This window comes from Eptatretus burgeri, chromosome 13 (genome assembly GCF_056783735.1).
Source record: "Eptatretus burgeri isolate ZD-2024b chromosome 13, Ebu_testis_v1, whole genome shotgun sequence".
Classification (NCBI taxonomy): Eukaryota; Metazoa; Chordata; class Myxini; order Myxiniformes; family Myxinidae; genus Eptatretus; species Eptatretus burgeri.
This window is the reverse complement of record NC_140973.1, coordinates 78340295-78357044: the sequence shown is the minus strand read 5'-3', so window position 1 is coordinate 78357044 and position 16750 is coordinate 78340295. Positions and strand designations below refer to the sequence as shown.

The 16750-nt window shown below is 43.0% G+C and overlaps 1 protein-coding gene across 4 annotated transcripts in view; it reads right to left on the bottom strand.

The window, feature by feature from the left end:
• Positions 1 to 16750, bottom strand: part of COL7A1 (collagen type VII alpha 1 chain) — a 287085-nt gene that overhangs the window by 32634 nt on the left and 237701 nt on the right. For all 4 annotated transcript variants that reach the window (XM_085853235.1, XM_085853234.1, XM_085853238.1 and 1 more), the window contains 7 exons: positions 16101 to 16136; positions 15563 to 15643; positions 10288 to 10356; positions 5900 to 5935; positions 4665 to 4724; positions 4442 to 4486; positions 3415 to 3450 (listed from right to left, as the gene is read on the bottom strand). In XM_085853235.1, the coding sequence (XP_085709361.1) occupies positions 3415 to 3450; positions 4442 to 4486; positions 4665 to 4724; positions 5900 to 5935; positions 10288 to 10356; positions 15563 to 15643; positions 16101 to 16136 (363 nt within the window). The remainder of the gene's footprint in view (positions 1 to 3414; positions 3451 to 4441; positions 4487 to 4664; positions 4725 to 5899; positions 5936 to 10287; positions 10357 to 15562; positions 15644 to 16100; positions 16137 to 16750) is intronic.

The window sequence follows — 16750 nt, the reverse complement described above, 5'->3', positions numbered from 1 at the left end:
TAACCGCACTAGACATTGAAGTGTCAAGCCGCTGTCACACCTTGACGTTTTAGCCAGCGTATGCCGACATATGAAAAATTTGCCGAACCAAGCTGGCACACGTCTAATACGTTATGGGTAAGTTTTGTATACGTTAACAGCACGCTGGCATACATCGTAGTACGCTGGCATACGTTGTAGTACGCTGGCATATGTCGTCATACGCCGAGTTCGTCGAGAAATTTTCAGCATGTTGAAAATTTCTCGACGTACTCAGCGTACGACACACGTTCCGCATACGCTGGCCATAAGTTGTAGGCAAGTTATGCGATAGTTGACACACGTCGACACACGTTATTTGTAAGTTACTCATAAGTCGAAACACGTCGAGGTAATGGTTAGTGTCAGTGTTCCAGACTCCCTTGTTTCTTTTTTTGTTTGTTTTTTTTTCTTCTTCTTCGGTATGATGGTGATGTTGACACTTCGATTTCTAGTGTGGTTATGATTTGAATCGTTGAGCGGCAGCCTATTAATTATATTATATTGTTACCGCACTAGAAATCGAAGTGTCAACATCACTGTCATACCGAAGAAAAAACAAAACAAAAAAAAAACAGGGAGTCTGGAACACTGACACAAACCATTACCTCGACGTGTTTCCACTTATGAGTAACTTACAAGTAACGTGTGTCGACGTGTGTCAACGATCGCGTAACGTGCCTCCAACACGTTACTCATAGGTTAGAAATAAGTTTCGGGTAGGCAAACCATTACCTCGACGTGTTTCCACTTATGAGTACCTTACAAGTAACGTGTGTCGACGTGTGCCAACGATCGCGTAACGTGCCTCCAACACGTTACTCATAGGTTAGAAATAAGTTTCGGGTAGGCAAACCATTACCTCGACGTGTTTCGACTTATGAGTAACTTACAAGTAACGTGTGTCGACGTGTGTCAACGATCGCGTAACGTGCCTAGCACTTATGGCCAGCGTTATGCGGAACGTGTGAGTCATACGCTGGCATACGTCGAAAAATTTCAAGCATGGAAAATTTGTCTAACAGCTCAGCGTACCACAACGTATGCCAGCATACTACGACGTATGCCAGCGTACGATGTATGCCAGCGTGCTCTTAACGTATACAAACTTACCCATAACATATTCGACGTGTGCCAGCGTTTTAGACAAATTTTTCATACGTCAGGCATACGCTGGCTAAATCGTCAAGGTGTGACAGGGCCTTAAGATATTAGGGTCTTGAGTTTGAGCCCCTGTTTTTTCCCATTAAATAACACCAGATGGGTTGACAGCCTGTCATCCTTCCGAGGTACCTGCTTACTGGAAACAAGGGGCACTGCGTCAGCGGCCAAACGCTGCATATGCAATAATAATAATAATAATAATAATAATAATAATAGTTCCTAACAATTGAGGTATAAACAATCATTAAAAAAAAACAATCGCGGTGAATAACAATCGTTTGGAAAAAAAAAATAAACTTGCAGTATAAAACAATTCCATTTAATAATTGTCATGTAAAACAACGATGAAATACAATCGGGGTTTGAAAGGAAACCATAGAAAACAATCGCAATGTAAAACCATCAATAAAAACAATTGAGGTGTGAAAATCATAAAAATAAACAATGGCGATGCAAAACAATCATTGAAACATGCACGCTGTTCCAAGAAGATATGACCTAATAGGTCAATGGGATTAAATAACCATAGTTATTTGGCAGGACATGTCGGAATAAAAGTGTTGTATTTCTTTTAAGAGATAAAGACATGTCAAGTTACAGTACGTGTTCAGTGAAGGCCTCATCTCCCCACCATACTGTTTCTGTCAAAATCCCCTCTTTCATTCCTTATACAACTCTTCAATGTTTCCACATCATAATCTGTGTCTGTGCTAACAAGCACACGGCCCCTTTTACCCTCCACGTGGTAAACACCTTCCAGCCCTGCACAACGGGAAGCCCCGACCACAATAGGTGAAAGGTCACACCAAGAGCAAGTACCCCCAAGTACCCACAGGTGGGCGAGGAACATTAATATGGCCATATACAGACATAAGCCTGGGGCCTTTTGGCCACTAAACGCCGGTGGCCAAGCTCCACCGATGGGCAAAAACGGAGCCTGGTAAAATGGATGGGAGGGACTCCGAGTGTTTAACACCAGGATGGCAGTTTATAGCTTGTTCACCGGCTCGGCGGAGTGGGTGTGCATTTCTCTCTCGTTGTGGGCTTCGAGCTGGGCTGATGCTTGATCTTCGCCCCTTTCACTCTGGGTTCGTGTACGGGCTGGTGCCGACATCAAACGATCCGTCTGGGGCTCCACTTGGTCGGTTCAACCAGGAAGATTCGTCATGGTGTGCATTCTTAAATGCCGCTATGCACACAAATTAGTCCGCAGAAGCAAGGGCTCTTTTCTTTTGATCTTCCCTTTTGGGTGTTGTGACGGCCGAGGTAAACCGCACATACCTTTAAAATACTGTTGTGTGAACGGCATCCATCCAAAAGTGGGGACTCACAATCTAAGTGGGCAGCAACCACGCTGGAGGCTCGATCCAGTCTATAGTTGGAGGCAGTCTATAATTTGCACTAATCAATGCCCACGCGGTTGAATGCCATACCTATTCCACATGTGTTCTATAACGCCGGTTACCAACCTCAGAACGATTACTAATTTTTTCCCCCAAATTGTCGGGGACGTGGTCAAATGGCAGTAACACGAGGCGCACAACATCCATTTTAGAGAAGAATAAATAATATATTAACACTCGAGGCATGCACCAAAATCCCAAACACAGAGGCACATTTATTATGCAGAACAATAAACTCCACAGCAAAAACGAACCCCCTGTGGTGCTACGTACACAAGCAGCCACACAAAAACCGGGCAAGTGAGATGGGAAAACATGGGGTGAAGAACCCAGGCTGTTGTAGAACTCAGACCAAACAGTTATTACTCGGACATAAGGAGCAGAAGCTCGACACGGGGGGAAATACATCGACGAGACATCCTAATCTTTCTCGGCTAAGCTATACGAGGCTCATCACCTGGCAAGCCACACGACGGACATCTTAACATGACCACATGTAGTTAGTACATGGTTCAGAAATTTCGAACACTACATGGATAATAACGGTGATTGAGGACTTCAACTAACAACTGCCCTCTACCCCGCAAATGTGACCATATCAACAGAGTGAAGGAGAAATACTGCACTGATCGTAGTATGTATATTTTTAGTACAACACAAAACTTACCACAAGTCATTGCAAACACTTGTAAAAAGTATCTTGGAACTTGAAAAATACTCATTGGTATTCAGGAATAAGGAACCATTGGTTACACCACTTTGGTTTGAAATAACGTATTGCTTGTGTGATATTGAGTATATCAAAGGTACACCAAGTTACAAATCTCACATTTTCACCAGGATCTCCAGGAACTCCAATGTCACCCTAAAAGGAAAAAAAAACAAAAAAAACAACACATACATTAACAAACAAACGTAGCATCTACTTTCCTACACGTATGGTAGATACATTCTAAATGGGGGTGGGCAGTTAAACAATACAGGATACACTCTGTAACCTGGTATTTAAAAACCATGCAAGGTATCTCCATTAACAGATAGTTAAACATTAAACAATGGCACACACTACACAAAGGATATTTAAATAACATGCGATGTTGACCCGTTACTGGTGTGGTATACACTTTGTGAAGTTGTATTTAAAGAAAGAGTACACCCGCTCGCTACGAGAGGTGGCAGGTGTGGGTAGTGGGGGCATCATGTTATTATCCTTATTATTAACAATTATTATTACTATTATTAGCAACAGTAGCGATTGTTCAAAAAGGTAATCATGCATGTTAGTGGTTATAATAATTTTTACTTCTGGTAGGTGTGCCCGATGAAACGTCACGATAAGTTATTTATACACCTTTACATGGAGTTCGTCCAAGGTGGAAAACCCCCTTGCGAAGGGTGGGAAATGAAGTCACTCCAACCTCCGTTGTGTGAATCCCAATCCCCGTGGAAAGTTTGGTTGAGATTGGATAAGTAACGATTGACTGTATCGTGGTCAGACAGACAGACACCAAATTGCGTATTTTAGTTTGAAAAGGAAGTGTTTTCCTGCCTTTTGCCTCCTGTGCATTCCACCAGCAGCTTCCGCTTCATTTTGGTGAACCTTGGGGAATCGCAACAGCTAGTATTGAACTCGGAACTAAAACACCGTTTTGTGATCCATGGATGGTCTTGGACCATCTGGCTCAGAGCAGTTGTGTTAACGGACACCTCTGACGCAACAGTATTTACGCACAGATGTGCTCCAAATCACTATCACTGTACTCATACTTATGTTAACTACTTTAGCTCGATTTGTAGTAATTTGCCATGAGCACAGAAATTAACCATTTCCATGTCCGATGAAAGAAAGCTGTTACCTTATCTCCTTTTGGACCTTCTGATCCCTGGTCACCTTTTGATCCCTGAAAGGCAGAAAATGATGAGTTTCAAACAATCTTCCAATGGGGGAATAAAGAAGAGTTGAAAATAAATAACTGGTTTCATATTGGCTCGGATTGGATTTCAGGAAAACACGACGACATGTCAGGCCTTCTTGTGTGTTTCTGGTATGTAAGGTGGGAAACAGTTCCCACAACTCACCTGTCCACCTTTGTCTCCCCGTGGTCCTGTCTGTTCAGGCAAGAGGTCTCCAGAGTCCCCCTGATTACAAACACAAGTCCTGGATGTGATTCTCACACATGATTCACATAACACCACAGAGCACTGGGACATCAGGCCAGATGGTTTAAGAAAACCGGCGAACAAAGAAAATCGTGTTGTAATACAAAACTTTGTGATTCATAATTACCGGTAGATGATTCAATTTTTAAATGGAATTTACACGGTGTTTTAAAAAGATTGATACAGCTTTGACTTCCTGCCATTTCTTTGTTTTTTTGACCTATACCTTGTTCCTTTTCATGGTTTTGTGGTGCTATAGTGGTATTTGTTCCCTGGGATTTCTAGCTCCGTAGCTCAACTCTGCCATTGACAGTAAAGCAGAAGACAAAAGTGGTGGCTCTGCGGTGTGAGACTAAATCATATGGAGACACCCACCAAAAAATGTTGTGGTTGTTGATGGCACTGTTCAAGTGGAAATGGGCTTCAACACTGAATTAAATTAGGTTGATCCAGTTTGGGTACATCCGCTCCATCCTGTCACTGAGCCAATTGAACATATCAAGTCTCCTCATGTCATCATGACTCAGTTTATGCCTAATAGAGATAATGTATGGGAAAACTTCAGTTCTTTAGTAAGGATACACCAGACTGATGTTGGTTTGATGCCTAGCTACCGGGAGCGCCGGCGGTGGGACTTCTTGGGACGACTGTCCACTGCAGAATCCCACACGGCATCGATGTTGGCTTGGCTCTTGGTCACTGATGCTGACCTGCCACTGTTGCCCTTGCTCTGGTTGTGCACTGTACCCTTGTGTTCAAAATGTTTCACAATACGTGGAATGGCACAACTTGTGGGTCCATCAAGTGTTCTGAGGTCGTATTCCCAGCAGAACCTCCGGTGGACGTCTCCATATTATTTATTCTCATACCACAGAGCCACCACTTTTGTCTTCTGATTTACTGTCAATGGAATAGTGGAGCAACAGAGCAAGAAATTCCAGGTTACAAATATCACGATAACACCACCAAACCCTGACAAGGAACACAGTATAGGTCAAAAAACAAAGAAATGGCAGGAAGTCAAAGTTGTATCAACCTTTTTGAAACACCCTGTACATGCGAGGAATCAACGCTTCTTTTGGTGTATTTAGGGATGATTAAAGTCATGGTGAAAGTGTGAATTACTTGGTTACTGAGTTCTGAAGTAATCTCACCTTGTCTCCCTTTGGACCAGTAGCACCAGGCTGTGGCTGTGCAAACAGGTCACAAGCAATGAAAACGAATTCAAATCAACATCCACTGAACAGTGGTCAGGTAAAGCTTTCAGCTGCACATCATAAAGTAACCAATGAATGCAAGTCCTGATTGTAACAACCATTACAATTCAAAAACCGTACCGATCATGATAAATAATTTAAGTCCCGAGTGTGTTTGTGAAAGTCAACATCTCCATGGCTATTTTCAGAGAGCTTCCTCAACGCCGGCGAATCTAGAATTTCACTCAAGAAGATTGGCAGGGACTACAAAAGCAGCCATTTCTCTTCAAGACTCGCCTCCCATATCTACTGCCCCTGATGTTTAACTCAGCCTGGGAATTCTTCCATAGAAACCTGATCTCTCTAATGCACAGATTCATCCCATCTCGTCTTCAATTATCCTATCCTTCTTCCCTACCATGGTACACTGAATCCTGTGATGAAGCAGTTGCTCTGAAACAACTTGCCTTCTCTTTCTGGAAGGCCAATCCAACCAAAGGCAATCTCAGTGCATTCCAAAAAGTCCGCAACAAGTGTGCGTCCACTCTCAGGAGAGGCAGAAAACAACATCTGTCCAACCTCAAGAATGAACTTTCAAACTTGTCTCCCTCCTCCAAAACCTGGTAGTGCTTTGTCAAGTCTTTCTCTGGAGCATGCTCCCCTTCCATAACTTCTATACTTCAAATGGCACCACAGCCGAATCTACTAATGAGAAACCCGAATGCCTCAATTCTGTGTTCACTTCCAAATCTTGTGTCTCTAACACCTCACTCTCTGTACCCACCCTTCCCAGTTGGACCCACTCCTTGACTCTGCATCTTTTTCACTGAGGAAGGCGGAGAAGGATCTTTCATCCCTCGACACTGACTCTGCAAATGGACCGGACGGCATCAGCTCATGTGTCCTAAAAACCTGCTCCGCTGCTCTTGCACATCCTCTCTCTACCCCTTTCACCCTGTCATTTGTGTTGGGTCATCCTCAATCTGCTTGGAAATCTGCCAACATCACGGCACTCCAAGAAAGGTGCAAAAACTTATCCCCTTAACTACAGACCTATCAACTTACTTACACTCATCAGCAAGGTCATAGAATCCATCATCACAGTTCGTATGAAATCCTTCCTTTTCTCCAACCTATTCTCAGATCACAATTTGGTTTCAGACCAGGTCACTCCACCTTGGACAGCTGTTTCTACTCACCCAACAATGGATGCAGCCCCTCAATGTCAGATACGAGATCAGGGCCGTCTCTCTGGACATAGCTCATGCTTTTTGATACAGTCTAGCATCCTGTCTTACTCTCCACACTCTGCTTATGGCATCCAAGGTCAACTCCACAAATGGCTTACTAACTTCTTCTACTCTCGTAGTCGATTCGTGGTGCTCAAAGGAATGCTTTCATCTCCTCTCACTGTCAAGGCTGGAGTGCCCCCAAGGCAGTGTTCTGGATCCAGTCCTATTCCTGATCTTCATCACTGACCTCTCAGAAGCTCAGGAAAATCCTCTTTGCCTATTTTCTGATGATTCCATCCTATGCCGACATCCCTCATCCTTAAGACAGGCGGGATGGTCTGGCAAACACTCCCCCACCCCCCAAAACCCTTCTACTTTCTTAACCATCCCTTGAAGAAATTCAGTCATTCAAACTCCTGGGTCTCAATATCAGTCATGATCTTTCTTGGGAAATCACATTTCAAAGTTGGCCGACAAAGCCAGCTGCTGATTGGGCATCCTCCATCGTACAAAGTCCTTCCTTGGCACAGGTGATCATGCACCAGTCCTTCATCCGCAGCTTAATGGAGGACTGCTCTATTCTCTGAGCTGGCTCCCCTGTCTCACATCTTTCTCAGCTTGACACAGTGGAACCCAAGGCCTTCAAGATTATTGTAATTTCCAGTGATGAAGTTGAGTCTATAGGTCTATCACTATGCTACCACAGATGGATCAGTGGTCTCTCTGTCTTCTACCACCTCCTTTCTGGTCTCACACCCTCTGCTCTTTCTGTGCTTTGTCCCCCCCCCCACCCCTTCCCCCCAGGTTTCTGCAGGGCACACATGGTCCACCATCAACCACCTTCTGGTTAAATGACCTAAATCCAGAATTACTGCTCACCTCCACTCATTTGTTCCTCTTTTCTCCCACCTGTTGGGCCAACTTCCACATTTCTCTTCAATTTCATTCTTCCCTCCAAGACATCACCACCATCTCATATCATCCCCAATCCAAAAGCATGATCTTTTCTACCGTCATTAACCCCACCCCAATCCAATCCCTCCTATTTCAGAAATTTCCAATTTTCCCTCCTGAGAGTTTCCTTCTGTATCAATCTTGTCCACCCCACAGATCCTCTCCTGCCCCTCATTCCTCCCCACACTCATTGTTCGTCCAAATCTGCCTCTGTCTTCACCTTCAACTCTGCTGTTGGTGTTGTCCTCCTCCCTTAACTGTTCCTTTTTTTTCCTGTTGTGTCCTGATCTGTTCAGTGTACTAATTCTAGCTCTTCCACAAGCCTCAACGATGTATACAAAAAAATTAAAAAGTGGTACATCCTTCTTAGACCTGGTAATGACTGATTTTCCATCCAACCTCTCCTGTTCCTCTGCCCATGTTCATGTCAAAGTTCATGCCTGTCTGACTATTGTTTGAGTGTGACTTCAACACCGCAGAATGTGGCTGTTCACACAAGGCAGGGGATGCAAACTGCCCTCTCACAAAAGGGTTGACTTGCCATCTCCAGAGCATGTAATATTGATTCTGCATGGGGAATAAATCAACAAATTCTACTTTGTCTCATGCACCAGTTTATCCCATCCCACCTGTGGCTATCCTTTCCCTATCCGTCTTCTTGGTCCTGGTACACTGAATCCTATGGTATGGCGGTTACTTTCTCAACATGGAAGATGTGACCGATTACAATTTAATGGTAACTCCCTAAGGCTCACAAGTGATGTATACCCTAAAGCAAGTCAGAAAACATTATCTTGCAAATTTCAAGGCTGAACTCTCCAACCAGATTCCTTCCTCAAAGTCATGGTGACAACCGTGTCAAGTCTGTCTAATGTATGCTCCTCTTCCATCCGTCCCCTCATCTCAAATGCCAATGTTTCAACTCGGTAGTTGCAAGTTTTTAACGAATGTTAACATTGTTAGTGGTTTAGTGCAATATATACTGTTTCTGTTAAAATTGTGGGGGTTCAAAATGTACTCAGAATGAGACGTGCTCACCATAGTCTAAGACATGCCAAAAGTGCGAGGCAAAATATATATTTTTTTAATATTTTTATTTATTTAATATAAAAAAAATATAAAACTGTTTGTTTGTTTTTACTAATTAACCATCGTTATACTGCATATTGAGATATAGGAAAGGTTGGCATGTGTTAGATTATTATATCTTGTTTGTATAACTTTTTGAACCCCCTCATAGTTCCTGGTTTTGTGCAATAGTTACCTGTTTTGTGTGACAGCTACCAGTTTTATGCGACAGGTAAGGGTTTTGTGCGACAGCTGTTTTAGGTAGGTTTGACCTCCAAAGCCAGTCGCCGACTGGGCATCCTCTGTCGTGCAAAGTCCTTCCTTAGCACACCTGACCTCCGGACCACATACAAAGCTTTCGTCTGCAGCCTGATGGACTACTGCCCTCCCCTCTGGGCTCCCACCTCTCACCTTTCTTGGCTTCATGCTGTGTAAACCAAGGCATTTATGATAATTGGTATCTCCCACGATGAGGCTGAGTCTTTCGGTCTCTCAATCTCTCACCGCAGGCAGGTATGTGGTCTGCATCTTCTACCGTCTCCTCGCTGGCCTCGCCCCCCCCACTCTATCTGAGATATCCCCCCCCCCAAAATATTTCTGCAGGGCGCTCAAGGTCTGCCAGCAACCCCCTTCTGGTAAAACTACCAAAATCAAGAATCACTGCTCACCTTCACTCTTTCATTCCACTTTTTTCCCGCCTCTGGAACAAACTCCCACACACTCTTCAATCCCAGTCTTCCCTCCAGGTCTTCAAAACAGCTGTTCACCACCATCTCTTATCTTCCCCCATCGAAAACAATGATCTTTTCTACCCCCGCTAATCCACCCCAACATCAACTCCTTCAAATTCCCTGCTTTCCTTCCTGAAAGTCCCTGTCGTGTCCATCTTGTTTACCCCATGTACCCCACCCTATCCCTCTCCCTTCCAAAGATCTCCTCGTGTCCCTGTTCCACTCTGTTTTTTTCCTTCCCTCTCCCCCTCTTGTCTTCTGCTCATCTTGTTGTATGTTCTCGCTCTCATACGAGCCTCGACAGTGTATACAAAAAAACAAAACGTTGCTAGTTTGCGAAATGGTGACCAAGGGTACTTACTAGTCCTTGAGGTCCTGGTTCTCCAACTTTCCCTTTGGGTCCAGTTGGGCCTGTGAGGCCTGGCAAGCCCTGGAAAAAGCACGCTCACTGACGAAGAGCTCAACATTCACCGCACCCGGAAATGTCCCATGACAGCAAGAGGTCCGTGTCGCTTATCTCTCAAAAACTTTACAAACAACAAGTTTACAAAGAAAAATTTTAAATGTTGCAAAAGATTAAACATCTGACAATTATCAAGTTTCTCATTTTACATTATTACATGAACAAAACATATCAATAATATCAGACTACTACTACTACTACTCCTACTACTACTACAATGACCCCAATTATTCACACTTTCTTGTGGGGTCAGCTGGGAACATTTTTGGTCCATGTCTTTCATGAACAAGCTGGCCAAGGCTGACATTCGGCTGAAGGACAGGAATTTGTAATTTGTTCAGGGTGTCGGTGATAACTCACATAACCTACTCTTCACAAAGGACACTGTGCGATCTTTAACGTTAACTAATGTTGACAGATGGGACGCCCAGTTTTAGCATCCATCATAGGGATGTCAAAGCAGAGTGAGGCCTCAGCCTATGAAACACCAGGATGACAGTTTGTAGTGGGTTTGAGATTCAAAACCAGGCTGGACAGCTCAGAAGCGAGTGTGCATACCTTGAGGCTATCCGTCAGTCCATCAGTAATATCAGTAACTTCATATCAAATTTCCCGGTTATTTATAAAAACAAACACCTCTTGACAACAGGCTGTGGAATGTCACCAGTAAAATACAAATGCCTGTACTGGCTATTTCAAAAGTATTTAAAATCTATTTATCAATCTTTCAGTTTTAAATTTACTTTAAACATTTAATAAACCATTCTATTTCGAAAAGTGAACTTTGATTCATTTCCACATCTATGTTCCATTTATTTAAAATACATTTTCAATTTACTCTGTGTCCAGGATTTAGTTGGTTATTGGACACGTCCAAAATATTACGCTTGTAAAAGATAACATCGGGTTATCAATGTAATTGTAGCTAAGATAGCCAACTTAAAATCCTATCTGACAACCAATTTAAAGTATAGTGTGCTACATAATGGAGCAGCCTCCGGCAGTCACCCTCTTTGACAGAGTTTTTTTTTTATTGGATGTACCTCTGTCAGGGATTGATCCGAGAGTTTAGATGCCATGCCACCTTTAAAATTATTATACAAAGTCAAGGCTCATGGAAGGAGCTATAAAACAGAATGAAACAGAATGCAACAGTACAAAAGGAACAGCAGGAAGAGAATAGGGAAACTCCAAGAAAATAGACAAAGAAAATAGACTGAGACAGACAAACAAGGGATGCAAAAAAGAACTAGAATGGTATTCGGTAGAGCGCATACGTCCGCCACACAATGCCTGATCCACGAGAAGATATCAGGCCCAAAACATTTTTGAAATATCATGCTACACAGTACTATATCGTCTTTGGCTCTATTAATCAATGGTGAAGAATCACTTTAAATATTAAATAATTCTCGAATCTAGATCCGGATTCAGATCTTCACCAAAATTGAAACAATTTGTCCTTGCCACACACGCAACGTGTCCACCAATTTTCAGCTGAATCTATGCACAATTTTTTGAGATATCGTGCTATATATCGATTTAACACTATCTCTGAATGGTGAAAAATCACTTTAAAATTATCAGATACGGATCTGGATTTGGATCATCACCAAAATCGAATCAATTCTTCTTTGTCACAGACCAAAATGTCGACCAAGTTTCATCCGAATCCGTCCACAACTTTTTGAGATATCGTGCTATATATCGTTTTTGGTCCTATCTCTCAATGGTGAAGAATCATTTAAAAAATTATAGTAGTCAGATCGGGATCCGGATCTTCACCAAAAATCTTATCAGTTTGTCCTTGTCATGCACCCAACCTGTCCCCAACTTTTTGAGATATTCTGCACACAACCAACCAACCAACTAACCAACAAAACAAACAAGACGACGTCGTGCAGAGCACGATATTTGCAAAATCCAAAAAACAAATTTGACCTCAAAAATAATTGGTGGTTGACTTCAATGACCAAATTTGCAACTCCTCTTCAAATTTCAAGTGAATCGGATAAAAATTGACAATTTTAGAAACTTGGCCTATGTTGACCTTATGGTCTACCTTGACCTCAAAATATATCCTCTTCAAATTTCAAGTGAATCGGATTAAAATTGACAATTTTAGAAATTCGGTCTATGTTATCCTTTTGGTCTATCTTGACCTCAAAAATAATTCACTGGTTGAATTCAGTGACCTGAAATATAAATCTTCTTCAAATTTCAAGTCAATGGGATAAAAATTGAGTATTTTAGAAGCACCACCTTAGTTGATGACATTGGACCTATGTTGACCATTTGGTCTATGTTGACCTCAAAAATTATTGGCTGATTGAATTACTTGACCTGAAATAAAAATGCTCTTCAAATTTCAATTCAATTGGATGAAAATTGAGGATTTTAGAAACACCACCTTAGTTGTTGACATTGGGTCTATGTTGACCTTTTGGTCTATCTTGACCTCAAAAGTAATTGACTAGTTTAATTCAGTGATCTCAAATATAAATCTTCTTCAAATTTCAAGTCAATCAGATAAAAATTGAGGATATTAGAAATCCCACCTAAGTTGTTGACCTTTGACCTATGTTGACTTTTTGACCTTTTGACCTGAAAAACAATGTGTTTCTTCCTTATGACAAACTCTACCATGTGGTGAAGTTTCATGAAGATCAATTTTAAATTGTGACCTGTAGGAGACAGACAGGCACACAGACAGACAGACTAACAAAATCGACAAACCAATATACTGTTGCGGTTCTGGGAACGGCATCCTGCCAAAGCAATAGCAACCATCATACAGCGGTCCCTAGACAGTTATTCCATTAATATACATTCAGATAGTCCCTTCCTTCTTGTCTAGTGGGTCGAACGGGACAGTGCGTTGTGTAAACTTCATAGCTAGGTCTGATTAAATCTCTACACTCATTCCTATTCTTCTTTCTACTCTTCTACTCTAATCCCTGAGGTAAATCCCAGCCATGTGTGCCTTTCACTGTGAGATGGGTCCTCAGCGAAGGCCAAGCAGGCATTATGCCGGACACCCCTCGGCAGAAATTACAGCCTGCCAAACGCACCTGCAGCGGTAATTTCCACCGACTGGACAGAAAGGGCACCCAACACGACGCCCACGCTGCACGGAACACGTGCGGAGGAGATGGAAGAAACAGCACCCTAAATGCTGGAATCTTGCAAAGCGCACACGGCCGCGCACTTTCCAACCCATTTCTAAATCTCCATCTAACAATTATATCCAATCCTGTCCCTCAATTCCCTGACACAGATCAGGACTGGAACTGTGCATCCCACCACCTCTCATAACCACGAACACCATGCTCGATGGCGGGCAGATCCGTGTGTGTGTGTGTGTGTGCGTGTGCGTGCGTGCGTGCGTGCGTGCGTGCGTGCGTGCGTGCGTGCGTGCGTGCGTGCGTGCGTGCGTCCTGGCACCTGTCCTCGCTTAAGTTAAGATTGTACAATAATTATATTGGGATAACTCTGCTGTGTCTCTGCTTCTGTAAGTTGCTTGTATTATTGCCGCACCTTTCACATTTCTTCCTCTTCCTGCCACAAACAACAATAAACAACATTCACAGTGCCACATACCTTTCCTCACCTGCCTGTTAATAAATCCTTTGTAGAAATGTTCCCAGCTCGTTTTTGTCCTTTCTTACATTGATCCAGCATGGTCCGTATCCTAACTTAGCCGGGACTTTATTCCCAACGATCCATTCCTTTAAGCCGGTACGTCCTTGGCAGTGTCGCTCGACTGCATCTGATCCGGTAAAGTGATCCGGTTCGGACAAGGCGTCCCGAAGGCGTGTTCCCCGGTTTAGGTCATGTGATTAATTAGGTAACCCGATTAACCCATAGACGGGCGGACCCTAGGTCACGTGGTTGAGTTATTGGCGTTCACGGTCGGTTAGCGACCCGCCGCGTCACGGAATTATCCGTGTGCGACGGCCTGTAATTCTGGGGAGTCTGATGGGAACCCAAGAGAGCTTCCCGGTAGTCTTCTCACCCAACCCCCGGCCCGCAACAATACTTTAAAAATCCTCGATTTTGCAAGGAACAAACAGAAAGGGGTGAAAACATACCTTCTTCATCTTCGGTGGTGGAGATAATGAGGAGGGGAAGATGCGGGGTGTGTACAAGATGGATACAGAAGCAAACTCTCAGGAAATAAAAACTAAGGATTTGGGAGGGGGTGTTTGACGGTGGTAGAAAAAATCATGGTTTTTGATTGGGGACGATCTGAGATGGTGGTGAACAGCTGGTTTTGAAGCCCAGGAGGGAAGAATGAGATTGAAGAGAATGTGGCAGTTAGTTCCACAGGTGGGAAAAAGAAGAACAAATGAATGGATGTGAGCAGTGATCCTGGGTTTAGGTAGTTTGATCAGAAGGGGATTGATGGTGAACTGTGTGAGCACTGCAGAAATCTGGGGGTGCAAAACACAGAACTAGCAGAGACCAGAAAGGATGAGGAAGAAGACAGTGACCACCCACCTGTCAGCGATGGAAATGTGATAGGCCCATGGACTCAGCTTCATCGTGGGAGATTCCAATGGCCTTGAAGGTGTTGGTTTCCACGGCGTTAGACTGAGCAAGATGTGAGACAGGGGAGCCAGCCAAGAGAGGAGAGCAGTACTCCATCAAGCTGAGGATGAAAGCCTTGTAGGTGGATAGTAGCTTAGGTGTGACAAGGAAGGACTTTGTATGATTGAGGATGCCCAGTCCAATGGCTTTGGAGGCCATCCTTGCAATGTAGTTTGCTCAAGAAAGATCATGGCTGATTGTGAGACCCAGGAGTTTATGTGATTCAACTTCCTCAAAAGGATTGTTAAGAAAGTAGATATGAGGGTTTGCCAGACAGCCCTTTCAGAGAGAAATAGTGACAGTGTGAGATTTGTCAGGATTGAAAGACGTATTCCAAATGTTTGACCACCTTGTGATTTTTTTTCAAGGTCTGAAGAGGGAAGAGGCTGCTGCATACCTATCTGAAGGATGACGGATGTCATGGCAGAGGATGGAGTCATCAGAAAATAGACACTTCCTGAAACCTCTCCTTTTTACCACATTATTACCCTGCAGAAAAATGGCTTATGTTAGCACAACTGCATGACATCATAATCTTATAAAAATTTTATTTGAACAATATTTAATCTTAAAAGCATCACACCAGCTTTCCTGGAACTCCATCGTTCCCCCGGATTCCTGGTAAGCCATCTCTGCCAGGAAGTCCAGAGTTTCCTGGTTGTCCCTGCAGCGAGAAGGGTGGTGATTGAAAATCATTGAAGGATCATCACAATAGTCACTGCATTAACCTCCAAATGCGTTACAACGCCATAATGGCTAATAAATGAGCAAAACACTGCTTGTAATTAACATCAACACAACTTCACAAATGTATAACCTTTTGTGCATTGCAATGTTATTTCAAATTAACAACATACAGAAGCAGAGGAAATTGATAGAATTATAAATGAAAGTGGTTGAGGCTGTGTATAAATCGGTTGGTTCAGAAGTGCCATTGTGTTCGTGAGGGGCAAAGCGAGCCCTTATCATATATCATAAGGTAACATGGCCAGAGCTTAACCAAATGAGATTAATCAGCAGCTAAAGGATTGCAATAAAAACCGTTGGAAAAAACATGGTCCAAAACAGGTTCATTAATCATTCTTCATTGGAACGGAATTTATCGCGTTATTGATCATTACCTCACGGCCTGGAGGACCATCAGAACCAGGAGGACCCTATGGTTTGGGATAAAATACAAGTGCGAAAAGTTTGAAAATCACATTTGTACCAATCAATAATCATAAAATCTCACCATTCCAATGAACAATCATCACATGTCACCATCTGATCAAAATTCTCTCCATCACATCAACAATCATCACATGCCACTACCTACTCAACAATCTCTCCATCCAATGAACAATCATCACATGCCACTACCTACTCAACAATCTCTCCATCCAATGAACAATCATCACATGCCACTACCTACTCAACAATCTCTCCATCCAATGAACAATCATCACATGCCACTACCTACTCAACAATCTCTCCATCCAATGAACAATCATCACATGCCACTACCGATTCAACAATCTCCCCATCCAATCCACAATCATTCCGTATTTCCACCCAATCAACAATCATTCCATATTTCCACCCAATCAACAATCATCACATGTCACCATCTGATCAACAATCATTCCGTATTTCCACCCAATCAACAATCATCACATGTCACCATCTGATCAACAATCATTCCATGTCACCATCTGATCAACAATCATTCCATGTCACCATCTGATCAACAATCATTCCCTAGTTCTACCCAATCAACAATCATCACATG